Genomic DNA, 27,782 nt, shown 5'->3' with positions numbered 1-27,782 from the left:
GGGCCAGATGCCATGATGTTAGTTTTCTGAATGTTGAGTTCTAAGCCAACTTTTTCACTCTCCTCTTACTTGCATCAAGAGGATCTTTAGTTCTTCACTTTCTGCCAAAAGGGTCGTATCATCTGCATATCTGAGGTCACTGATATTTCTCTCTGAAATCTTGATTCCAGTTTGTGCTTCATCCAGCCTGACATTTCACATGATGTACTCTGCACATAATTTAAATAAGCAGGGTGACATATACAGCCTTGATGTACTCCTTTCCTGATTTGGAACCAGTCTGTTGTTCCATGTCCAGTTCTGACTGTTGCTTCTTGACCTGCATACAGATTTCTCAGGAGGCAGGTAAGGAAGTCTGGTATTCCCATCTCTTCAAGAATTTTCCACAGTTTGTTGTGATCCACATAGTCAAAGGCCTTGTAGTCAATAAAGCTGAAGTAGATGTTTTTCTGGAATTCTCTTGCTTTTTTGATGATCCAACAAATGTTGGCAATTTGATCTCTGGTTCCTCTGCCTTTTCTAAAACCACCTTGAACATCTGCAAGTTCTGAGTTCACGTACTGTTGAAACCTGGTTGGAGAATTTTGAGTATTACTTGTTAGTGTGTGAGATGAGTGCAATTATGTGATAGTTGGAACATTGTTTGGCATTGCCCTTCTTTGGGATTGGAATGAAAACTGACCTTTTTCAGTCCTGTAGCCACTGATGAGTTTTCCAAATTTGCTGACATATTGAGTGCAGCACTTTCACAGCATCATCTTTCAGGATTTGAAATAGCTCAAGTGGAATTCCATCACCGCCACTAGCTTTGTTCATAGTGATGCTTCCTGAGGCCCACTTGACTTCCCAATCCAGGATGTCTGGCTCTAGGTAAGTGTGATCTGGGTCATGAAGATCTTTTTTGTATAGTTCCTCTGTGTATTCTTGCCACTTCTTCTTAATATCTTCTGCTTCTGGTAGGTCCATACCATTTTTGTCCTTTATTGAGCCCATCTTTGCATGAAATGTTCCCTTGATGTCTCTAATTTTCTTAAAGAGATCTCTAGTCTTTCCCATTCTATTGTTTTCCTCTATTTCTTTGCATTGATCACTTAGGAAGGCTTTCTTATCTCTCCTTGCTATTCTTTGGAACTCTGCATTCAAGTAGGTATATTTTTCTTTTCTCTTTGTCTTTGGCTTCTCTTTTCTCAGGTATTTGTAAGGCCTCCTCAGAAACTATTTTGCCTTTTTCCATTTCTTTTTCTTGGGGATGGTCTTGATCACTGCCTCCTCTACAATGTCACAAACCTCTGACCATAGTTCTTCAGGCACTCTATCAGATCTAATCCCCTGAATCTGTTTGTCACTTCCACTGTATAATCATAAGGGATTTGATTTAGGTCATACCCAAATGGTCTAGTGGTATTCCCTACTTTCTTCAATTTTAGTCTGAATTTGCAATAAGGAGTTCATGATCTGAGCCACACTCAGCTCCCAGTCTTGTTTTTGTTGACTGTATAGAGCTTTTCCATCTTTGGCTGCAAAGAAGATAATCAATCTGATTTTGGTATTGACCATCTTGTGATGTCCATGTGTAGAGTCTTCTCTTGTGTTGTTGGAAGAGGGTGTTTGCTATTAACAGTGCATTCTCTTGGCAAAACTCAGCCTTTGTGCTGCTTCTTTTTTTTTTTTAATTTTATTTTTAAACTTTACGTAATTGTATTAGTTTTGCCAAACATCAAAATGAATCCGCCACAGGTATACATGTGTTCCCCATCCTGAACCCTCCTCCCTCCCCATACCATCCCTCTGGGTCGTCCCAGTGCACTAGCCCCAAGCATCCAGTATCGTGCATCGAACCTGGATAGGCATCTCATTTCATACATGATATTTTACATGTTTCAATGCCATTCTCCCAAATCTTCCCACCCTCTCCCTCTCCCACAGAGTCCATAAGACTGTTCTATACATCAGTGTCTCTTTTGCTGTCTCATACACAAGGTTATTGTTACCATCTTTCTAAATTCCATATATAGGCGTTAGTATACTGTATTGGTGTTTTTCTTTCTGGCTTACTTCACTCTGTATAATAGGCTCCAGTTTCATCCACCTCATTAGAACTGATTCAAATGTATTCTTTTTAATGGCTGAGTAATACTCCATTGTGTATATGTACCACAGCTTTCTTATCCATTCATCTGCTGATGGACATCTAGGTTGCTTCCATGTCCTGGCTATTATACAGTGCCGCAATGAACATTGGGGTACACGTGTCTCTTTCCCTTCTGGTTTCCTCAGTGTGTATGCCCAGCAGTGGGATTGCTGGATCATAAGGCAGTTCTATTTCCAGTTTTTTAGGGAATCTCCACACTGTTCTCCTTAGTGGCTGTACTAGTTTGCATTCCCACCAACAGTGTAAGAGGGTTCCCTTTTCTCCACACCCTCTCCAGCATTTATTGCTTGTAGACTTTTGGATCGCAGCCATTCTGACTGGTGTGAAATGGTACCTCATAGTGGTTTTGATTTGCATTTCTCTGATAATGAGTGATGTTGAGCATCTTTTCATGTGTTTGTTAGCCATCTGTATGTCTTCTTTGGAGACATGTGCTGCTTCATTTTTACTCCAAGGCCAAATTTGCCTGTTACTCCAGGTATCTCTTGACTTCCTACTTTTGCATTCCAGTCCCCTATGATGAAAAGGACATCTTTTTTGTGTGTTAGTTCTAGAAGGTCTTGTAGGTCTTTGTAGAACCATTCAGCTTCAGCTTCTTCAGCATTACTGGTTGGGGCATAGACTTGGATTACTGTGATTTTGAATGGTTTGCCTTGGAAATGAAAAGAAACCATTCTGTCATTTTTGAGACTGCATTCAAGTACTGCATTTTGGACTCTCTTGTTGACTATGAGGGTCACTCCATTTCTTCTAAGGGATTCTTGCCCACAGTAGTAGATACAATGGTCATCTGATTAAATTTACCCATTCCAGTCCATTTTAGTTCACTGCTTCCTAAGATGTCAGTGTTCACTCTTGCCATCTCCTGTTTGACCACTTCCAATTTACCTTGATTCATGGACCTAACATTCCAGGTTCCTGTGCAATTTTGTTCTTTATAGCATCGGACTCTACTACCATTACCAGCCACACCCACAACTGGGCGTTGTTTTTGCTTTGGCTCTGTCTCTTCATTCTTACTGGAGTTACTTCTCCACTGATTGGAGGGTTTAAACAAAACATTGTGCACACCAGAGAACCCACAGAGACTGAGCTTAGACCTGCCTTTGAGTTTTTGTCTACTGTGGAGGTATGGGTCAGCAGTGGCCTGCTGACCAGGGGCAGCAGGGGCAGGGGCTCTGGGTACAGCAGACCTGGGTATGGCATAAGACCTCTTGGAGGAGGTCGCCATTAACCTCACCATAGAGCCACCAGAACTTACACAGGACTGGGGAAACAGACTCTTGGAGGGCACAAACAAAACCTTGTGCACACCAGGACCCAGGAAAAAGGAGCAGTGACCCCACAGGAGACTGACCCAGACTTGCCCGTCAGTGTCCAGGAGTCTCCAGCAGAGGTGTGGGTTGGTGGTAGCCTGCTGCAGGGTCGGGGGCACTGAGTGCAGCAGTGCATGCATGGGGCCTTTTGAAGGAGGTTGCCATTATCTTCATTAACTCCACCATAGTTTGGCCTCAGGTCAAACAACAGGGAGGGAACACAGACCTGCCCATCAACAGAAAATTGGATTAAAGATTTACTAAGCATGGCCCCACTCATAAGAAGACGACCCAGTTTCCCCCTCAATCAGTCTCTCCCATCAGGAAGCTTCCATAAGCCTCTTATCCTAATCCATCAGAGGGCAGAGAGAATGAAAACCACAATCACAGAAAACTAATCAAAGTGATCACATGGACCACAGCCTTATCTAACTCAATGAAACTATGAGCACGGGTCATGGTGGAGAGTTCTGACAAAACGTGGTCCACTGGAGAAGGGAAAGGGAATGGCAAAACACTTCAGCATGCTTGCCTTGAGAACCCCATGAACAGTATGAAAAGGCAAAATGATAGGACACTGAAAGTTGAACTTCCCAGGTCAGTAGGTGCCCAATATGCTACTGGAGATCAGTGGACAAACAACTCCCAGAAACAATGAAGAGACATGCGAGAAAGGAGCTCAGCAGTTTGACACGGGGACAAATCAAACAGAGAGAGACACGAGACCATGGCATGAAGAAGAATGTATTGGCCCAGGATGGCTGGAGAGGAGGCTGTGATGTGGAAGATAAGGTAGTGATGAGAAAACTACAGCCCTTGGATCTTGCTGAGCAGTTTAGCCTTTATCCTTTAGAGCATCAGTCCCCAGCCTTTTTGGCAGCAGGGACTGTTTTCATGGAAGACAATTCTTCTACAGCCTGGGGTAGGGGGTGGGGATGATTTGGGTTTGGGGATGATTCAAATGCATTATATTCATTGTGCACTTTATTTCTGTTATTATTACATCAGCTGCACCTCAGATCATCAGGCATTAGATTCCAGAGGTTGGGGATCTTGCTTTAGAAAACTGGAGTCTTTGTAAAGGGAGAACACACTGAAAGAGAGAATACAGGAGGTGAATTAGGAAAATGTTGAAATAGGTCCACTGAGAGATGAACAGGTACAGAACCAAGATAACGTGTGGATCCTGGGGATCAGGGCTGGTCCTTCATTTCCCAGGTCCTCACATTCATCTAGTAATGACACCCAGGGGGAGATGCCTCACTCCACGGTGGCTCCCGCCAGTGAAATGCACACCACGTGCGTAAAACAGAATTGACTAAGGTGGAAACTTCAGTTGCTAAGAAGATACGCGTGCTACCAAGCAGTGGACCTGCCTCCACTTCTTCTTGGGAAATCCACCTGAGAAGTCAGATCACTAGGTGGTTACTTGGTTAGCACGACAATTCAAAACTGAGGACCCAGCTATCTGACTCTGAAGACTGGTCCATCCAGCTCCTAAGAGCCTGATAGTAATAGCCAGCCTCAAGAGGGAGATGCTTGTTAAAGTAGACTAGTTACCCCAGGCCTTTTCTTCTTGGGACTGCTGCTGCTGCTATGATGGGATTTGGGTTCTTTGCAATCCCATTTTTAGATTCCATGAAGAAATCTACCCTGGTATTAAATAAACTGATGATGATCTGTCTGTAGTTTGTGGGGCTTTATGTTTTATTTTTCCCCCAGAGGCAGAAAATACAGAGTTAAATTCAGAGTGTCTACCATATACTTGATGTATCTTTTATTTATTTTCTTTTGTTTGACTTTCATAACGTGTTTCCAAGGGCTTCCCAGGTGGCACAGTGGTAAAGGATCTGCCTGCCAATGCTGGAGCACAGGAGAGTTGGGTTCGATCCCTGGGTCGGGAAGATCCCCTGGAGAAGGGAATGGCAACCCACTCCAGTATCCTTGCCTGGAGATCCCACGGAGAGAGGAGCCTGGCAGGCTACAGCCCATGAGGTCACAAAGAGTTGGACATGACTGTGCAACTGAGCACACACACATAACATATTTCCAGATAAGTAGTATTGTTACCGGAGAAGGCAATAGCAACCCACTCCAGAACTCTTGCCTGGAAAATCTCATGGATGGAGGAGCCTGGTAGGCTGCAGTCCATGGGGTCGCAAAGAGTCAGTCGGACACGACTGAACAACTTCACTTTCACTTTTCACTTTCATGCATTGGAGAAGGAAATGGCAACCCACTCCAGTGTTCTTGCCTGGAGAATCCCAGGGACGGGGGAGCCTGGTGGGCTGCCGTCTGTGGGGTTGCACAGAGTCGGACACGACTGAAGCGACTTAGCAGCAGCAGCAGCAGCAGTATTGTTACTATCTTACTGAAAGGGAAGAAAAGCTGAGGAAGAAACATATGATTTTCCCAAATAAGTGATATCGTACAGCCATTTTTTAAAAAGCCCCACAAACCTAGTATTTAGAAGCCACAGTGATGTATCGATAGAAGTCCTGGGTGCTTTTAGTCAGAAGGAAGGCATTCAACCTCTCTGAACCTCTGTTTCTTCCTTTAGAAGGAAGAATGGTAATATTTATACATCAGCAGGTGGTTTTGATACTATATTGCTGGCCAAAAAGTTCGTTCAGATATTTCTATACACTGTGATGGGAAAACCTGAAGAAACTTTTTGGCCAACCCGATACAAGATACTCTTTTAAATGCTTTTTTAACCATAAAGCTTTATGAAAATGTAAACAGCAACCATTTTTATTATTCATTTGAGCTATTCACGTAGAGAACTGTAATAGTTAATGTTCATCTACTGTTTACAAAGTACCAGACCCTGTCGTAAGCTCTGCCATCCACGTGAACTCACTTAATGCTCACAGCAGCGATCCTTGTGAGGTTAGACATCATTGTTCACATTTTACAGATGAAGACGTGAGCCACAGAGGGGTTAAGTAACTTCTGTAAGGTCACATACCAGGCAGTCTAACTCCCCAGTCTCAATTACCTAGATATACTGCAATAGTAAATGTGATTTTTAGCCTGTACTTTCAATGTTGTCTTTGTCTGCCTTCACCCTGATGCTGGCTCCATGCCCCAGAATCAGTGAGGTTGAATGTTTTGTCATTTGTTTTGTCCTAATAACTTCACCTCGAGCAGCGGATCCTATAAAATAGTACAGAGAAAGGAAGGCAGACAAGGGCCAAGAGAAGATGCGAGTGGCAGTTAAACCCTGAATGGTGAAGGTGGTCCTACATTGGCTGACAGTCCTGCAGCAATACCTGAGGCTACTGTAATCTGAGATGTTCCTGAAATGGTGATTTTATTAAAGTTGTGTCACATTTGATGCCTAGTGACGAAGGGCTGGCACTGTGAAGCTTCGAATGAAGCTGAGCCTTATCAATGTTTAGGGTCAGAGGAGTTACAAGTCTACTGGAATCTTAAGATCATCTCCAATCCCTTCACAATATAACTTTTCCTTTCCCTCTTCCTACTTAAAAAAAAAAGAGGGGGCAGAAATGAGGTTAACTGACAAAGGCCTAATTATTCAACTCTGAGCCTAGAAGTCAGGTTTTCTTCTGCTTAATAGATTGCCTTAAGACTCTGGGGTGAAAAACCAAAAAATTCTGATGCTCTTCTCCCCCTAATGGAATAATCTAGACTATACTGGTTCTGTAAATTTCTGAGGATCTGTGTGATTACCAGGGTTCACAGCCATTATTTGTGTAATATTACTTTGTAATTACACAGCTGTGCTGATGTTCAAAAGAAAGTACCATTCATGACACTTTGTTTCCTCTCTCTTTTGTCTTCTGTCAATCCCACCCTTCTCTCTCTTCCATTCCAAATCAGGATATTGGCCCTCCTACAACATTCCTTTCCATGAAAAAGTTTACAACTGGAGTGGCTATCCAATACTGGTCAAGAAGCTGGGTTTGGACTACTCTTATGATCTGGCTTCCCGAGCTAAAATCTTCCGGCGTGACCAAGGAAAAGTGACTGATATGGAATCCATGAAATATATCATGCGATACAACAGTACGTAGCACATGTCTCAGGAATCATTCTTCAAAACTCCTTTTCTTCCCCATGGATAAAGAATCCATGTAAGGTTATCACCTCTGTACTAGAAGGCAGTCTAAGAAGTTATTGAATTATCTAGTATTCAGTTGATACTATGCATATTATATATTCAACAAACAGAATTTTGTCCTTCTTTATAAAGATAGGGAAGAAGATTCTATAGATTTAATTGAAAAAAGTCTTACGTAAAACACAAAACAAATAACCCATACGGGGTAAAACCCATACGGGGTATACGGGGTAACTTTTTTTTCTTTTTTACCGTACCATCCCAAACACAGATTTCCTTCCAAGGACAAAAGCAGTTACTAAAATAAAAATTACCCATAAACCCTTTGTTTTTGATGAACAATATCAAAGTCAGATTCGTATTTGTTTTGTTTAAAAAAACTGGACACACACTTGTGCTGTTATTTCTCTTCTGTCCAGTCATCACTGTGAAGGTTTGTGAGTGCAGGTTGAGCCTGGAGTAGGGGCTCGAGGTTGCCTCCCCCCTGTACAAGTCACAGGGGCCTTCCATATGTGGGAACAGACTGAGCAGAGGAGGCCTCTGGGGTGTATGCTCTGGACACCTAGGCTTGAATAGGGCCACACAGCTTACTGTGGAAAAAATGCATCTCAGAATGGCCAGCACTCACTCTGTCCCATCCCTGTTCCCTAGATTACAAGCAGGACCCTTATAGCAAGGGTGATCCCTGCAACACCATCTGTTGCCGTGAGGACCTAAACTCACACAGTCCGAGTCCTGGAGGTTGCTATGACACCAAGGTAATGTGCTGTTGGGTTCTGTCTGCTTTATTTTTGCTGTGCTGGGTCTTTGCTGTTTGGGGTTTTTTCTGCTTATGGTGAGCAGAGGCTACTCTCCAGTTGCAGTGCCTGGGCTTCTCACTGCAGTGGCTTCACGGGCTTCAATAGTTGCAGTTCCCAGGCTCTAGAGCACAGGCTCTGTTGTGGCCCATGGGCTTAGGTGCTTGGCAGCAAGTGGGATCTTCCTGAACCAGAGATTGAACCCGTTCTCCCACATTGGCAGGTGGACTCCTTCCCACTGAGCCACCAGGGAAGTCCCACCCTATTGGTTTTCCAGTGCCTAGGCCTATTCAAAGGCACAGCTGCAGAGATTTTTGTGGCATAAATCACAATAACGTCTCTTATTGTGCCTGTGCTCTGTTGCTAAGTTGTGTCTGACTCTGCAACCCCATGGACTGTAGCGTGCCAGGCTCCTCTGTCCATGGAACTTCCCAGACAATACCGGAATGGGTTGACATTTCCTTCTCAAGGGGATCTTCCTGACTCCGGGAATGACCAGTGTCTCCTGCACAGGCAGGAGGATTCTTTACTGCTGAGCCACGTGGGAAGCCCAATGTCTCTTAAACATGAACTCAATTACAGAATCAGCTTTTTCAGGTTATAGTGGTAGGTCCCTTGCACTAACTTCCAGTCCCTGCTCTGTCACTTCATCACATCATCTCACAGTGCTTCTGAAAAATGGAAAGAAGAGTACTTGCTTCCTAGGGTTGTTGTGAAGAATGAACAATTTAATATCTATAAAATGTTTACAACAGTACTTAGCATGTTATTTGTAAATGTGCATAACCATAATGATGATGATGATGATGATGATGATGGTCATAGTGTTGCTGTCTTAAGTTTTCCCAGACTGGCCCAAAGTCCAAAGAACATATTGAGAGCACAGTGATGTCACTTTAAACGGAAATTGAATCGAGCTGAAGGAATAAGTATTGGGCCAGATGCTCAAGCACTAAAGGGTTTTCACTACACTACAATTGTTAAGTGCTGTAATGTGTCTCACAATATAGGTAATAAGTTTACAGTGGGGTTGAAGCCCACTCATATAGGCTTGTGAGAACCAGTTGTTTAAAACGTCAACACCAGTTTGATAGCCTGAAATGGTGGGATATTTACATCATGGAAATCAGCAAACACTACAAATTGGGGTCTTTTTTCCTAAGAGAGCTAACTGTTAACAACTTATTGGCACAGGACTGCATCTGGAGTGTCCAAGATTATACATTAACTATCTAGTGGGTGGAAAAGAATCATTCTACCACATCTTTTTGTACTTTTGGGCGTGGGCATGTGTCTATTCATTTGCATCTATGGTCCTAAATTCTGAAGAAATCTATTAGATTTAAGAGTTAACTGTTCTATCTGAAGCTCTGAAAACTATTAAAAATGCCAACCCCCTGACACATTATTTTTTCTGTCAGCCTAATAACTAAACAGAAGAGGGTTTAGAATGGTTTGAGCCAAGCTTTAGTCTTTAATGACCAAGATTTTGTGTAATGTACAAAAAATTTAGTGGATGTAGTGAGCCTGGCACACATGAAGCCCCAGTGAATGCTTTTGTATTTATTTCTTTTTAATGATATTTGCAAACATTCAGTAAAGTGTGTAAAAAGTGTTATATCCATTCCAGAGTACACAAAGAGAATTACTTGAACTGGGGAGAAACCAAGCCAAGCTTTCATCTGCCAAATTTTACCTTTTTGAGGAGACAAGAGCCTGCCAATTTTTCATCAAAAAAGGTTCTGTTGAAGCACATATTTTAAAAATATCACTTCTCTTGAGCCATTTTGAATGAGGAAAATCTGAAGTTATGAGACATTTTCTGCTTTCCTCTCTAAGCTTACGTTCTGCTGTGATCCAATGTTCAATCAAGTGTTTTTAAGAACCATGGACCTTATTTTTTGATATCAAGTTCCATCTACTTTAATACTCTTGTTACTGCCCTGATTAATAACAACTTTTACTGAGGAATTAATACGTTCTAGGTACTGCTTCAAGTATTTACTCTCATTAATCCTCATGACAACTCTTCTATGAAGTAGGGTTATTAGTCTAATTTTACAAATAAGAAAACTGAGTCAAAATAAATTTTGGAGGTTGAATTCTAAATATGAGTAATCTGACTCCAGATCTCACACTTTGGGCTGTTAGTTTAATACTCTTCTACGAGTCAATGCAGGGCTTCCCAGGTGGCACAGTGGTAAAGAATCCACCTGCCAAGCAGGAGACATGGGTTCAATCCTTGGGTTGGGAAGACCCCCCCTGAACAAGGAAATGGCAACTCACTCCAGTATTCTTGCCTGGGAAATCCTATGGACAGAGGAGCCTGGCAGGTCATGACTTAGTGACTGAACAACTAGTCAATTCACATTTGGATGCCAAATGGATACACAAGAGCATATTGTGGAAGCTTGCAGGATTTTATTTTAAGGGGAGCTAATATTGTGACTTTGGACAAAGAGCAGGGACCCCATCCAAAGGGGCTTAGTCGTGTTTTTTCCCAATGGTTTTCTAAAACATCCCCCTCCTCTCTCTGCAGGTGGCAGACATCTACCTGGCATCCAAGTACAAAGCCTATGCCATCAGTGGGCCCACCGTACAAGGTGGCCTCCCTGTTTTCCACTGGAGCCGTTTTAACAAAACTCTCCACGAGGGCATGCCAGAGGCCTACAACTTTGATTTTATTACCATGAAACCTATTTTGTAACTTGACATAAAATGGAGGGAGATAAGGGAATAGAAGGCTGCAAGGAAGATACCAAAGGCACTATTTTAGCTGTTTTTCCATTCAGAATTAGTTTTAATGAAATATATTCAATTCAGTCTATCACTTTCATTTTCTGCTGCTGATTTTGTCATTTTTAAAACAAGCGCCTACAATTGGGTGGGGCACCATACAAGAAACATATGATAAGTAAACAATGCCATTTCAGCACACAAGCTTATACACCAGAAAGTATGTAGAAACTGCTCCCTTGCCCCGAGATCCACTGTCTCCATGTATGCCTGGCTGCACAGGCCGCACCTCCCACTTCCCCTGGGCAGCTATGCCATGTGACAGAGTCCTTGGGGGGACTCCGAGTTGAGTGCTGCTCCCAGGCCCCGGCTCCTCAGACCCTGACTCCCTCATGCTCTTTCCCTTTCTCCTTGCTGGATGGTTTTCATGACAAAGCCCTAAGGGATGGTGGAACCTCCAAGAGAAATGCAGTTAGTACGTTTTTGTTTTTTTCTGGTCATTAACAAGCAACAGTCGAAGTCTTTCTCTGGTGTACATACACAATACAGCAGACTTTAATGTTGTTACCTATTAGTTAAAAACAGTTTATCTAACCTAGCAGCAGCTCTGCCTAACAACATTTCTTTCAAAGCTGGAGGATTATATGTTGTTTGAGGGCCACAGTGTTGTCAAATTAAGTAAACCATACTGAACGGTCTAACAGTGACTCTTAACAAGGTGAGAGACTCACAAAAGAAAACAATACTCATAAGGTCTGAGGATAACAGAATGAATCAGAGTACTCAGAATGTTAAAAACCCAGTAGTTTATTTCAAAGTATAAATTTCAGGCTTGCTGGACAAAATCCCACTACAGTTAACACTTATACAGACACCACTCTACTGTACATTTAAAAAAGAAGAAAAAAAAAAAAAAACAAACCCACAAAAACCTTCAAAACCTAATAAAAATAGGGCAACTTGCTACAGCCCAGTTTCTATTAGACATCGGAAGGTCTTACATTGTCATTATTTACACTTTCAACTGTAATAAAGAAATATTAGGATGCAAGTTTCCTACAAAGGAATTATTTTTATACTTAATTTTGAAATGGCTGATAAAATTCTAAAGCCAGGATTCCCCAAATGATGTTTGATTGCCCAGTTGCCTTATTTACAAAAAAAAAAAAAAAAAATTTTAAGGTAGCAATTAAATATAAAGGGTGGGTATTTGACTCTACAAGTAAAAAAAAAGAATGACAAACTTAGCATGATGAAACTGAAGATGAGAAGACAAAACACGTGTTTGTATCGTTCTATTCCTCCCCACTGGCTGGCTCAAGGGAAGTAAGTTTTTGGAATTGGATAAACCTGCCACACTAATGAAACACTTTACAGGAATTGTTCTAACCTTTTTTGTTTGTCCCAAAGTTTTCAGAAAGGGGAGGGGCCATCATTTACCCAGTAGAGAATAAGGCAGGCACAATTATACATTGGTTTTAAATAGAGTTATTTGCAATAATCTAATACTGGGACATGGTCTTTCTGGAAATCAGAATAAAACAGGCCAATGACTGGTCAATGATCAAGTTAAAATAATGAATAAATCACAGGATATTGAAATAGCCCAACAAAGAAAGTCTAGGAGAACACTTGGAAGTCTTTGCGGTAATGTGCTGTGCCAACATTACAGTGTATACAAATGAGAGAGGAGGATAACGCAGGTATTATTCTGTTAATCTTGTACAGTACTGGAAAATTTGTGGAACAAGATAAATGCATATCATGCAATATTAACACCTTGCTGCATGAACAATAATTTGGAAAATACAAGCAAAAGAGCAAACAAACAAAAAAACCACGTTAACACTTATTGGCTACAGGAAGAGAATTGTATGGTGCAGCCTGCCTAGGGAGTTCTGCTGACAGGTGGTCCTAAGCTCCTTGTTTGAGGTCATTTTATTCAATCAAACTTTTCATTTCTTATCTGGCAATGGGGGTTGGGACAGTGGGGAACACATGTCTGTGAGGCAAATGGCATCCCAACAAACATTCACTTTTCAAGGAAGCAAGCTCTGCTCTTCACTTCTCTCGTCAACTTCCACTTTGTTAAATAGCACACAGTATTCTGCATGTTTTAAAAAGTGAGTCCAGAGAAATAGAGGGATATAGTTACCTCATAAAGTTACCTGTTACCAACAGATGTCTTTGTATGTACTTTATAAATGTACTGGCAAGACTATAATTTTAAAATGTGAGGCTTGCTCACACTTAAAATTGGGTGAAAATTACTCTGACAAAGTACAAAGTAGACAGTAACAAACATCACCATTACCTTTAAACATCATATAAACATCCTCTATTTCAGGTTGAAGTATCAGAAGTTTCCAGGATTTCCAATAAGGCAATACTTACACAAGTATTGTCAGACTAAAAAGGTAGCAAACTCGCATTCCCAAAGTGGGATTATTAAGCTTATTTGTAATACTCTGTGAAAAGATACTGTGAAATTAAAAAAGGTACCATGAAGTGTGATTGCTATTAAAAATTATGTGACCAGTAGCTATTTCTAGTTGAGTCCTCCATTCTCTGTCTCTAAAGAAACAACCAAACAGAAAGCTCTCTTCAACATTATAAAACCTGCCTGAAATAAAAACCTAGAGTTCAAGTCTAGCACCCATTGGTAACTCCAATATAGTTGTTGCCTATAAATTCTGTGGCAGGCTAATTGAAAGAAACCATCTTATAATATCTTTTCCCTCAAATAATTACAATCTCTCTTTGTACCTTCCCTCCACTACATGGAATAAAAAGTTTTATTTTACTGTAGTAAATCTATTTTTTAGGGTTACTATTTATTTCTTTTTTCTCTGACAGAAATCACACAGTATAGGTCAAAATAATATTTTCATTCTACTGGGCTTTCTTCACCTGATTATATAATGCTATGAAAGCTTTTTCTTAAAAAAAAAAAAAAAGGATTAGTAAACATAAAGTACTCACCAAGGGAAGCTTTCTAGGCTAGGTAAGCAAATTATCATATGACCATAAAACCGGTCAATAAAGAACAATTTTGAACATGGGCTTTCTGTCAACTGAAATGCTCTTCAACACATAATCAACACTGCAACCACTGCAGGTAAAAACATATGTACATGCAGATATAAGACAGGTGCTCACATACATCTAGAAGATCATCAATTTCTCCCTTTAAAAATTTTCATTGGCATGACATTGGCAATTTCTTTACCATCATCATTAGACCCACAATGAGTAATGCCTACATAGTTGGTTGGCAAATATGACTCATGGAAATTTTAATTCTCATTGTGGCCTATTTTCTGAAAGCAAAAGGAAGATTTTGGAGCATTTACTTTTGGCAATCTGTAGGCTTTCTTCCACATCAATCAAACTTCACATCCAACCTGACAGTACAGTGACCAGTAAAAGTCTCTAAAGAGAGTTTCTTTACAAGTAGAATGTTTCCTATTATAAGCCATTGAAGTCGCAAACCAAGAAGCATTAATATGGAAATGACAGTTCCCTCTTATAAGTCCAGAATACATTAATGACTTAACTCATTTAAGAAGGCAGGAATATGATTTCAAATATGATATGGAAGATGGCTTGAAAATGTATTCCACAAACTCCACAAATTCCTTTCCAAGTATCGCCAACCCCTCTTATCCCCCAAATTACGCCATCTCTCCTGTCTTGAGCTACCTACACTCCAACACGTACCTGATACCAGTATAACTGGCACTCAAATAGAAAATCCATAATCAAAGTTTGATTAAAACTTTGAAGAGGAACAGAGATGCACAGAAGTTGTAAAGTCATTCTTACATAAATGACCCCAAAGGATATACTTTAAACCTTATCCAAAGCTGACATGTGTTGAATCAGATAAAATTTAGCACCATCAAAAGAAAAGATTAATAATATAGGAAGAATGATATGAGGATAAAGAAGAAATGGAGCTTTCCCTTTGATAGTTTAGCTTACTGTATTTTGTGAATTTTACTATTTACTTTCTTTGAAAGAATACTATGGGTGATAAGGTGAACCAGAATTGTTTTCATAATCTCTAAGACAGTGTGCAACATAGATACTAAAATATGTTTGAAGGGAAATTGGCTCATATAAATGTGGTCTTCTTTTGGTTCATTTTACAGAGTTAAATAGTGACCAGAAATAAAGAGCATTAATTTTCTTGGAAGAAAAGAGAAAGTTAAATGTAATGATGTCACTGATCAGACTACATATAAAAGCCTTGGTTTATAATTTACTTGAGGGAAATGTGCTACATTTGGTGGAGAAAAAGGAGAAATGAGGATGAAAGGTTGACAGAGAAGAGTAAACCACAATGGAAAAACGGCCCTGTTTACTTTTGCAGTTAATCTTTAAGGCACAAAAATAAATGGAAAAAATCTCAGATTAGAAAAGGGAGGGCCCACTGCAATTCTTTTTCATTGAATTGACAACCCAGAAAAGACAAAAGAAAACATGAAAAGATCTTTTCCTGTGTTCAGATTAACCTTTTTAAACTATTTGACCATTTTGCTTTTTACTTTTTCTTTGGGTTCCATTTAGAGTCAGTTTAAATCATCTATCTATAAACCTACAAATCACGTAGAAGCAGAATCATGCCAGATACATACCTCAAATCCTTTGATCTACTTGCTTCACACTGGAAGAGAGGTAAATTTGAGAATGAAAATGGGAGATTCCACTGTAATAAACATATAAATACAGAAAAGCACACACCACACATATACTCCAGCCTCAAAACTAAAGCAAGGTGCACATTTGTATTTCAAAACCTTGAAGCCTGAATTGTTCAGGAAAAGATTCTGCTTTATGGGCTGAGTTTATTCTGATTATAAACAAATGTAGTGTATATACACATCGGTCCAAGAAATCTTGCACAATGTGCATTTTACAATGGGTATCATGCACAAGATTAAAACAAGACCAAAAAGTAGAACTTCTGAAAGAGGAAGAGGGAAAGGCTCCAAGGTTTAACTGCTCTGCGAAGAAGAGATCACATCTGTTGACTGAGGATCACAGAAAGGTCCAAAACGCCCATAAATATCCTTGGCTCGTACTGCAAAGTAGTATTTGCTGCCAGACACGAACTGGGTGAGAGTGCATGCCATGGGCAAGGGAAGTGCCTTGACTTCGCCAATCTTCTTCCACTGTGAGGGTACAGTGGCACTGGGTTCCTCGTGGTAAGCGTACAGGTGGTAGCTGTCAACAGTGGCGCAGCTTCTGTCCACCTCCAGAACACTCCAGGACAGTACAATGCCATTTTGACTCTGAACTCGTGCTAACTTCAAGTGAGGCTTCTGAGGCAGAGACGTGCTGGCAGCTTCAGGGGGCAGACGCTGTGGTTGTGGGGCTTCTGGTAAGGGTGCCGGGTGCACAGGGCGTGGGGGCTCCTAACAAAAAAAGAGTCATGTTGATGGATAATGATTGGAGAAAGGACTGTTTGTTAATGCGAGAACTGTAACATCCTAGAAATCACTTACTTTTAGAGAGTCTTCATTTTACATCAAGAATACTGGGAAATAGCAAATATCACACATCTGGCAAGTTCTCCCTGATGATTTGAAATCAGTTCATGACCCAGAAGATGAGTGTTGAGATTATTCCCTCTGTGCTTTTTGGGTCTGAGATACTGAGTTTTCCTTAGGAGACAAAAGCCCTGGCTGATGGAACATCATCTTGACAGAAACTGAAATAATCATCTACTTCTGATAAAATAATTAATGATTTAATGGTCTATACCACAGACCCTTGTTTTAATATAACATATTTTTTAATAACATATGTTGGCAATCTATCAATCATCTAAAATTTGAGTATCAACTCTACTTTCATTTTCAGACTGTTTCTCCATAAAAAGACTAGCATATTCTTATAAGTTAAGTACATATAACACTGACTGTATATTATGTTCTTGGTCAGTCTGCATGTAAAAGGTGACATTTATACCAGACTGTGAAAGAGAGAATTTAGAAATGTAGAAATAGTTGTGAATCTTTCTGCTAATTAGGTAAAAGCATGAACAAGGGCATGGGGATAGGCAAATGAGGGGATTTATGGGCAAAAACACGGAGAACATGAAGAAGAACACACAAATTTGGAAAGGTAAGTTAAGGCCAGATAATGGAAAAGCATGAATACTAAGCTTACAAACTGACTTAATGCTGGACATTATTATCATCTGGGTTTTAAGATTACAATGATAACAGTTTTTTCAAAAAGATTTAAGTAAGAGCCAGGAAACAGAGATATAAGTGGTCTTTTTTTCCCCCAAAGTCAAACATTATTGCTCAATGACTTTAGTTTGGAAGTCATGAAAAAAATAAGATTTCCTTAACTGAAATTCATTTAACAAAATTATGTTTTAATATGTATTTCATTAAATGGATAATTTGCATATACTAAATAGTGAATTCTGTGAAGATCTGTTATCTTCTAAATCTCCATGCCTTTTCAAAGTTCAGTGCTAGTAATGTGCACGTAGTAACAACTCAAAAAAGGATCTGCCAAATAATCTCAAGGAATGAAAATATGCTGAAATTCATGTGTGAAGTGGAAAAAAATTCATATACACATCTAGAGAAAAGCATAATCCACAGTTTAAAAGCTAAAATAGATACAAAGTTAGAGGGGAAAAAAAAGCAAATGCAAATACATTAAACATGGAAAGCTGAAGAAAAACAGATTTGAATACTGGCCACCTTACTGTATTACTTCTCTCAAATTAAGTAAATAACATTAAATAAACATACAACTAGTAAGATCTATGAGAAGGCTGAAGTCATGAACTTGACTGGAGAGAGTAGGAATTTAAGGAGTGTGATAATAGCTTACAACCTATAACAGCCCTTTCTAATTCTTAAAATTCGAGGCTACCAAATCCTCTCATATCTTAAAACAGTTAAGTCAACTGAGTTACTGTTTAGTTTCTGCCACTGCAATGGAGGTTTCTATTGAAGTTTTAGAGATAATATATCAGGGATTTGCTTCAAAATATTCCAGTGCATACACAGGTTTTAGGAGTTTGGGGGTGGCAATACAGAAGAAAGAAAACTGGCTATGACTGCTGAAGACTGATGACTACTGAAGACAGGTGATGGGTATGTGGGGATTGCAACACTAGTCTTTCTACTTTTATATATATTTTTGAAAATTCCCAGTTAAAAATATTAAAATTAAATTAAAAGAATGTTTCTTCTATGAGATACTGCTGCTGCTGCTGCTAAGTCGCTTCAGTCATGTCCAACTCTGTGCGATTGCATGGACTGCAGCCTACCAGGCTCCTCCGTCCAAGGGATTTTCTAGGCAAGAGTACTGGAGTGGGTTGCCATTGCCTTCTCTGATGAGATAAGTGTATTTATTGTAAGACAATTCATATGGAATCATGTGTTAAAAAAAGCTCTGATGGATCATCACATTTGCAAAACTGTGGCATAAATAAGAGATTTTTACTATATATTTCTCAAAGGAATATGGGATGAAGTAAGTTATTTGTAGTTGCAAACAACAGTAATGAGATATTTGCCACAGATCCTATAAGGCTAGATCTGAAGCACTGTGACAACATGCTGGAGGTGCTGGGACCAGAAAAATTTGAGTTTTAAAATGGCTCTGCCTCTGACACTAGTTTGGTAATGACACTGAGTAATCACTTAATGATCTCTAAGACACAGTAGCCTCTTCTATCAAATGGACAATATTGATTCTCAAGGGCTTCCCTGGTGGCTCAGACGGGAAAGACTCCACCTGCAATGCAAGAGACCTGGGTTTGATCCCTGGGTTGGGAAGATCCCCTGGAGGAGGACATGGCAACCCACTCCAGTATTCTTGCCTGGAGAACCCCATGGACATAGGAACCTGGTGGGCTACAGTCTATGGGGTCACAAAGAGTCAGTCACAACTGAGCGACTAAGCACACAGCAAGGTTGGGAGGAGTAAATAAAATAATACAAGTAAAATAGTAGAGTGCCTCGTATATGTGAAGTGCTCCATTAACGTGACTTTTTTTCACTGCAGTGGGACAGTAAAATAACAGCTGCTAAGAGCACAGGCTCTGGAACTGAAATGTAATGGGTTTTATGAGGTATGACCTGGGGCTGGTTATTCAACCACTCTGTACATTAGCTGCCATACCAATAATAAAGGATAAAAAAAGAAAGCTAGAGTTCTGAAGAATTTCTGTGTAAGGACCACATAAATTAACAGTGCCTTGTGCATAGAAAGCACTTCACAAACTAAGCCATTATTATGTATATTTTAAAAAGGATGCATTGCTTGGTAAAAAGTGGTATCAGCCTCAATCTCCTACCACCATTAGAGCCAGCATTTCCATTCACACACTCTATCATACCAAATACTATTACAGTCAGGTCACAGGATAATGTGACATTGATTTGGAGACTAAAACTAAGGAGAAATCTTTGGTTTTCTCTATTATTTCTTAACCAATGAGTTCCCAATACCACTAGATGATTAAAAGTAGTAACTGATAAGTCAGAAAAAGACAAATTTATATGATATCACTTATATGTGGAATCCAAAAAACACAAATGGTCTTCTTTACAGAACAGAAACAGGCTCACAGACACAGAAAATAGTTATGGTTACCAAAGGAGAGGGGAAGGGATAAATTAGGAGTATGGGATTACCAGATATACATTACTATGTATAAAATAGGTTAACAACAAGGATTTACTCTATAGCACAGGCAACTCCATTCAGTATCTTATAATAAACTATAATGGAAAAGAATCTGAAGCTGTACACCTGAAACTACCACAATACTGTAAATCAACTACAGTTAAATTAAAAAAAATTTTTTAATTAAAAGTTTAAAACCAATAAAACGATAGCAATGTAACAGAACTAGTATAAAATTCTGAGAAAAAAATAAAATTAAACATGCAACAATATTTCTTAAAATATTTAATACTTTTAAAAAATATTCACTACTCAAGAATGCTCTCTTTAACCTAACCATAAGTTTAACATGGTCTATTTCACTTCTCATGCCCCAGATGTGGACTCTTTTATATGCTGCACACCACCACAAGCAAACTCTATACTCCTCAACCATCATTACCCAGAAGTGCTTCTGGGTGATGGTGATAGTACCAGCTGCAGTGGTATCTGACAGCATTACAGGTGAGGATTTTGTGAAGCCAAGGGTCCTCACTTACAGTATGCACTTGTGGTGGTCGGTGATGCACTGTGAGCTGAGGTCCCGTTGATCCCAGGGTTAATCCATTGTTTACAACATATGTAGTTGCTTGAGGCACTCGGACTGTAACACCTATAAAAGAAAATGAAGTGATAGAATTAGAATTCTATTCTCAATTTGGTAGAACACTGAATTAAACATTTAAAAATCAGTAAAGTGATGTTTTTAAAATTCAAAAGAAAAAATATATCTAACCTAGAAGTCTATACTCAACTAAAGTATCATTTGAGCATGAGGATAAAGAAATCCTCACATATGCAAGCTACCAAAATAAACAGTCTACCTCCATGAACTTTTCTTCAAGTAGCCACAGAGAGACAAGATCAATAAAGGACAACAGGAGACACAGTGAACAGGAGATCCAGCATAGGAAAGAAATCAATGCAATCCATACCCAAAATCCTAGCACACTGAAACACTGGCAGAACATAGAAGGCAGACAGGCCAGAACGGAGCACTGGGACTCTAAAGATAGAAAACATGAAGCTCTCTTCACAAAGATCTCTGCTGTCTCCAGAACAGGCAAGTTAATCTTGCCTCATTTTAACAATGTTCCTCTCTTCCTTTCCATGCTCTGCTGATCAGCTGAGGATACTCATTTCATCCAACAGAAAACTTTATACAGACATTAGGGCAACAAAAGCAGAAAATTTAGAAGCAGACTTCCTCAGTAGTACAGTACATAAGAATTTGCCTGACAATGCAGAGGACACAGCTTTGATCCCTGGTCTGGGAAGATCCCATATGCCACGGGGCAACTACTGAGACTGTGCTCTAGAGTCCAGTCTACTCTACAGCTGCAACTACTGAAGCCCGAGCCCCGAGAGCCTGCACTGCACAAGTCACCACAATGCGAAAGCTGAACACCACAACTAGAGAGGAGCCCCTGTTCCCTGCAACTACAGAAAGCTCATGTGCAGCAATGAAGACCCAGTGTGACCAAAAATAAAATAATTTTTTAAATTAAAAAATGGAGAAAATTTAGAAGCCTCTCATCGCTCAACCATATTTCTGCAATATATCCAGTACTGTGGGTACCTTGCCTGGGGTGAGCCCTGTTTCCCAGAATTCATTTAAGACACTGCTGACGGATGTCCCCAAAGAAAGCTCTTGTAAACTTGAGAAAGCTAAAGCCAGAATGTGAACTAGAGACTCTGTTTAGTTTATTTTCTCCTATAGCCATCACCTAATAATGGCATGACTGAAGTTTCAGTAAACAGGTGGATTTGTCCCTGCTTGTTAAGTTTGGCAAAACTAAATATTTTTAGTGATACCTATAGAGATTGCAAAACCATACAGAAAAACAAAAAGTAAGGGTGATGGTTACCTCTGATGGAAAGGGAGAAGGATGCAATTAAGAGCAGGCATACACAGACTTTTGGATTCTGATAAAGTTCTATTTCTTAGCCTAGTGGAGAGTTCATATGTGGTTCATTTTGCTATTTTTATTTAAGCTTTAGATATATCCTTTATAGAAACTTGTTTGTATATTTTGCAACTGAAAACATATATATTTCATATATATATATGTGTGTGTGTATACACACACACACACACACACATAAACACACACACACAGAAATTACAAGTTACCTTAAACATTTTCCCATCTTTTATTTCTCAGCCACTTTCCATACCTTTAAGACTCTCATTGGAGGCTATCCTTTACCATTATCTCCATCTGGGCTAAGTCACAATTGATCATTCCCATTTTAATTAGGCAAGTTGTCTCTAAAGTATGGTACAGACCAACATCAAATCAAGTAGGCCATAAATAATTAAACTGAAGACAACACACAGAACACAAATTAGATACCAGTCCATTTTTTTCTGGTTAACTCTCCTAAGAAAAGAAAATGAATGAATAATAGTTTTAGTATGATATGGAACACTTTTTGCTGCATCTAACATCAATATAAGCCACTCCAACTACATGCAAAAGAACAACATAAACAGGAAAAGGGTCTCTTACTGTTTTGGGGATTGACCTGCCGAACAGCAGGAGCCTGCATAACAGTCCCTCGAAGGGGAGCCTGAGCTGGTGGTGCGGGCAGGGTTGTATAAACCACCTGGTGGTTTGCAGGAGCTCTCGGTACAGGGAGTCTCGTGGTCACCTGAGTCACTGGACGATGTGTTACATTCACGGTGGTTGGAGCTAATGAAAAGCAGAAAAATAGATTTAAGATGCAGTAAATTCTATGTTAAGTAAGCAACATTAAATAACAATTCACTTTATACAAAATCTAATTTACTATAATAGACAAGAGTCTCCTTTTGTAATCGTGAAAAAGTTAAGAATGACAGGGTCAACCAAGGTTAATATTAGTACAATCCAAGTTTGAGAAGAAAAGAACACCTCAACCATGTCCAAGGCCCTTCCCACTCTCGTCTGTCTAGATAAATAAACATGTGAAGATGAAGAAAGGGTTTCGACTTTGGGGAGTATGATGCTATAGGAGTGACTTAGAAGGGTAAATTTTCCCTTCCTCAATGTTAAATTATTCTTAGCAGAGTGGAATTTTAGGCCCTCCAGGCCTTCTACTAATGGGTATAAATCAAGAAGAGTAACTTGTGGTCCCATAGTTCAAAAAACTGACTGGCTATTGTAACTGACAGGTTCTTCAGATAAGTCAAATCACCTCCTATTCCAAACAATAAAATACCTATTAAAATATAGGCTTCTTCGTTCTCTATCATGGCATTCCCCCTAATTTATGTTCCAGAGAACATTAATGCCTTGAGTGATATTAACATATATTTACCAATAATGAGTTCTAAAATGTTCACCGATAGCATGGAGTACAAATAGTGATTTTAAGGAGTTAACAATTTTTTGTTAAAACTTTCTGAATTAGAACTACATTTTACAAATGATGTGTTAGCTATATAATACATATCAATAATCAATATACTTTCCTATGGAAAAATATGTTCTACAATAAAACAAATTTGGAGGTAAAAACTGTATACAATAAAGAGACCCCTTAGCCTTTATATATCCTAACTTTCAACGTGAGTCTTTACAAAGAAGAAAGTATATAAGGAGGAATACTTAGCTCTTCATCTTTTTATTCCCCATTTTATTATCTATATTATTAACACTTCTTTCTAAATCATCTAAATTGACTGTCATTTTATTTCACTGGATAAAATTCCATGTAAGCTCAATGCTTTCCTTAATGAGAAAAGTGTTTATGTAAGCATTTCACAGATAAATTTCTTAAGCAATGGGCTATTTTATGAAGAAGACGACCTGTCTTAATTGGCTTCCAAACAGATTAGGGGAGAAGGCAATGGCACCCCACTCCAGTACTCTTGGCCTGGAAAATCCCATGGATGGAGGAGCCTGGTAGGCTGCAGTCCATGGGGTCTCTAAGAGTCGGACACGACTGAGTGACTTCACTTTCACTTTTCACTGTCATGCATTGGAGAAGGAAATGGCAACCCACTCCAGTGTCCTTGCCTGGAGAATCCCAGGGACAGGGGAGCCTGGTGGGCTGCCGTCTATGGGGTCGCACAGAGTCGGACACGACTGAGCAGCAAACAGATTTGGAGATACAAACTACATGTTGAAATGTCTAGTTAATAGTTTCTTGAGAGGTAGCAGGGAAAATATTAATGGTTATCTTCTGACAGTAGTGTTAGGCCAGTTAAAACAATTTCTAGTTAAGAATCACTTAAAAACTCTTATTTGATCAATTATAACATCTTGGTTATAATTAGAATGAATCATTATATTCATCCCTTCCAGAGAAACTGTATTCATTTCTGCTGTTTACACTGTCAGATGACAAAGACATATATAGTTTAACTCTTCTTTATAACCATTCTGTATCAATGCTGCTAGTTAAAAGACTGTCTGCAAAATTAAGTTACACTGCATTCAAAAACATACTTTGTCTTCAAAATGACAATGAGGAATATGCCAATACAATTTTTTTAAAAATAAAAAATAACAATGATTATTCTTAATCCTCTAATCTTTTAAAAAAATAGTTATAGCTTTTATAACTTATTACTAACATAATTAGGGTTAAAACAAGTTCATCTCAAGGGAATGTGAAGAAAAGGACAAAATATCTGCAAAAGACATTTGGTAAAGGACTCATCCAAAACATACAAAGAACTAGAACTCAACAAGAAAATGTACAACCCAGTTAAAAAGTGGACAAAGGCTCTGAACAGACACCTCACCAAAGACGAACAGATGGCAAACAAGCACAGTTAGAAAAGCTGCTCAACATAATATATCATCAGGGAGATGCAAATCAAATAACAATGAGATTCTACTATCCCTATTAGAACGGTGAAAATCTAAAACACTAACAATACCAAATGCTGGTGAGGATGTGGAACAACAGTTCCTTCCTCACACTCACTGCTGGTAAAAATGCAAACTGGTACAGCCACTCTACTCTGGCAGTTTCTGCAAAACCATACTCTTCCTGTATGATCCAGTAATCATGTCCATTGGTACTTACCTAAATGACCTAATTTTCTGTCTAACCTTTCCACTCAGTTTCACAGTCATATTTCACAACAGGCAAAACTAAAGTTTCACCTCAGTGATTCAGTAAGTTTACCTGTCGGTAGCAAGTGTATGGTTGTCTGAGATGGTCCACTTGTTGGCACTCCAGATGGTTGAAGAGGTGGTGCTGGCTGGATGGGTTGCAACGGTCGAGATAAAGCCTGAGAAGAACTCATGGTTGACACAGCGGTATGATTTACCTTTTTAGGGTCTGTTAATTAAAAGTGAAGCAATATGATTACTGATACAAAAATATTAGATATACAAGTTTATCTTTGCCATTCAGTCACATTTTACCACTAAGAGAACAATTTCATTGTATTTTAATTAAGTGTACTTCTGCCAATGTGAAAACCAAGTCAGAACCTTAAATAATTCACTGTTGGTTCTAGCATAGATTTTAAATCACATTTAAAGAAAATATAGTTGTAATTTTTTTTAAAAAATGAAAAGAATCCTACTTTTAACTTAATACAACACGCTTACGGCTTTAGCAGCAGCTACTTTAATATTTGAGTGTTGATGAAGAAAATGCACATTAGATGGCAGAATTTAAGTAACACTCAATGGTGGGGCAATGGAGAGAGATTCTAAGAGGCAGGGATGCTACATAGGGAAAAGGCAAGAGTACTGATGACAAACTTTTATTTTACTTTTTAATCCAAAACCAGCCCTATCTGTGTCCTCTTACAAATAACCAGTATTAACCTGTGTGCTCTAGGAAATTTCTGTAAGATTTGTGTATTAAAAAAATAGTAAAAGCAATACAGAAAATTTGAAATGTTTAAACAGTACTCAGACAGGCATAAATTCAACCCCAACAAATGATGACATAAATCTTCCAATTTTATATCAGTTTTATACAAAGAACCTGACCTTACTGTCACATAATGAATTGTATAGCTACTTAATTTTGGTTTTCTTGAAACCAACTGAACTATCTTATTCCCTAAAATATAATTTCTTAAAATCTCTAGTATTTTTTTTTTAAATTAATGTCTTAAAGGTATAATAACATCTGATCCTACTAGATTTTTCACATGCATTATATAATTACCACCACAAAGTTTTACAGATATGTCTATGAATAAAGTCATTTTGTACAGTCAAATAAGTTTGAGAAATACTCAATGAATCATTCTTGGAGATTTACATTGTAAATCAGCACAGTAAAGGTTCAGAGATATCTGTATTAAGGGAAAAAACCCATATAATTTTAACTCAGCATTTCCCAAGCATATTTAACCATGAAAGTTTTTATTTACAGACACCTATTAACACTGTGGAAGAATAACTTGGAATATTGTTCAACAGCTAACCAATATAATTTCTAAATATTATAACTCAGAATAATACTGAGAATTCTGGGTATACATGCTTTTTAACAATATCTTGATTTAACGCCTACATTAAAATATACATATACACATATGGAAAAAACATTTAAAGTCCAAAGACCTAGATTCAATTCGTACTCTAAATCTATCCTCAATTCTAAAATGGGCATTACAGGGTTATTGTAAGGATCAAGTGAAATAACAGATATAAAAAGAGAAGTATTCCATAAGTTAAATATTCTCCTAGTTGCTCTGTTTTCCTTTATGCTTTGTTAATATTCTCCCAAGATTTGACTTCAGTTTTTTACTTCTAATCTTAAAAACTCTTTCTAAAAAGGACACAAACAGTGCTGTCAAGATTTGTACTAAGTATAATGAGTTAAGAGAGAAAAATGGTACCAAAGCATTCCTTAATATGATTACTTATATTTAAGTACCTTGTAAAGCTCCACTCTCTTCATCATCCATTGTGAGATCAATGACGCCACCTGAATCGTTGCTTGTGGCTTTTCCACTCTAAAAACAAAATATTTGCATTTTGCTATGGGAACTCTGGTAGGCATAAGGAAAATAAAACAATACTGAAGGGAAGCAATGATAATGCACAGCCTGGTTCAATCTGGACCCCTAAATGACTTTACCTAAAGAGTGTTTGTCACATAAATGACCCAAGGATACTCAAGAGTCAAATATCTGCCACACACACACAAAAAATCTTCCACAATAAATTATTTTTTTAATTATATTGTCAATCACATAGAGCTATGCTCTAAGCACTTTAAGTGATTAAATGTAAACATAATTCATTTCTAATATTTAAATGTTGACCAAACCTACACTAAATTATCAACATTAATTCACAGGAAGACCAAAGGCAACTTTAAAGTCAGCATTAGGTTACATAAAATAATCTATTTTTCTCCCCTAAAGAATGGTATGGTATCATAGGATGTAATGTGCTATAATCAGATGACATCCAGTTTGACCAAAGTCAACTCATTGTCCAAAATTATTAGAAATGTAGTTAAAACTTTTTTTAAAACTATATAATGGCAACAAAAAAAGGAAAGCAGTACAACATAGACCTAAAGAGCCAAGATCTTCAAGTCAAAAAGAATAACTGAATCTTTTAGTTCCAACACTTACAAGTTATGTGAACTTATGTTAAAATGTCATTTTCTAAATTTCAAAAAATTGGATATGAAGTCTATTATAAGTATTAATACAAATATGCATTCAAACAGCTTAACACCAGGCATGACACACAGTAACCACTCAATAAATGCTAATCATAATTACTTTATGGTATATTTACAGTCATGTCAACTCCAAATGATTACGGTTTTCATCCACAACACTAAAGTTTTACAAAATTAAAGAAAATGATATCTTGATGTTAGATATACAGGCCAAATTCAAAGACCATGATGTAACTCTAAATCTTACAATTATAAACCTTTTCTAAGATAATGACTTCACAGAAAATGACTTGTTAATAAACATCACAAACCTGTAAATCCGAAACTGAAAAGTTCTTAACAAACCCTTCAAGAAAATAACAGAATCCACTTGCTACAACAGA

The 27,782-nt window shown here is 38.5% G+C and overlaps 2 protein-coding genes across 11 annotated transcripts in view; one reads left to right on the top strand and one right to left on the bottom strand.

The window, feature by feature from the left end:
- Positions 1-11,188, top strand: part of PLBD1 (phospholipase B domain containing 1) — an 88,464-nt gene extending 77,276 nt beyond the window's left edge. Inside the window, exons 9-12 of one of the 2 annotated variants that reach the window (XM_027541399.1) lie at positions 7,315-7,500; positions 8,207-8,313; positions 9,983-10,091; positions 10,892-11,188. In XM_027541399.1, the coding sequence (XP_027397200.1) occupies positions 7,315-7,500; positions 8,207-8,313; positions 9,983-10,091; positions 10,892-10,989 (500 nt within the window). In that variant the 3' untranslated portion in view covers positions 10,990-11,188. The remainder of the gene's footprint in view (positions 1-7,314; positions 7,501-8,206; positions 8,314-9,982; positions 10,092-10,891) is intronic. The other variant, XM_027541400.1, reaches the window with a different exon arrangement.
- Positions 11,189-11,875: 687 nt separating this feature from the next.
- ATF7IP (activating transcription factor 7 interacting protein) overlaps positions 11,876-27,782 on the bottom strand; it is a 115,173-nt gene continuing 99,266 nt past the window's right edge. For 4 of the 9 annotated variants that reach the window (XM_027541390.1, XM_027541398.1, XM_027541391.1 and 1 more), the window contains 6 exons: positions 26,638-26,716; positions 24,919-25,074; positions 22,308-22,490; positions 22,152-22,178; positions 20,295-20,407; positions 11,876-16,508 (listed from right to left, as the gene is read on the bottom strand). In XM_027541390.1, the coding sequence (XP_027397191.1) occupies positions 16,089-16,508; positions 20,295-20,407; positions 22,152-22,178; positions 22,308-22,490; positions 24,919-25,074; positions 26,638-26,716 (978 nt within the window). In that variant the 3' untranslated portion in view covers positions 11,876-16,088. Of the gene's footprint in view, positions 16,509-16,528; positions 16,758-20,294; positions 20,408-22,151; positions 22,179-22,307; positions 22,491-24,918; positions 25,075-26,637; positions 26,717-27,782 lie in introns of those variants that run through there. The other 5 variants (XM_027541393.1, XM_027541396.1, XM_027541394.1 and 2 more) reach the window with 2 other exon arrangements.

This window comes from Bos indicus x Bos taurus, chromosome 5, assembly GCF_003369695.1.
Source record: "Bos indicus x Bos taurus breed Angus x Brahman F1 hybrid chromosome 5, Bos_hybrid_MaternalHap_v2.0, whole genome shotgun sequence".
NCBI classification, from domain to species: domain Eukaryota; kingdom Metazoa; phylum Chordata; class Mammalia; order Artiodactyla; family Bovidae; genus Bos; species Bos indicus x Bos taurus.
The sequence above is the reverse complement of the archived record's forward strand: the minus strand, read 5'-3'. Positions and strand labels throughout refer to the sequence as shown.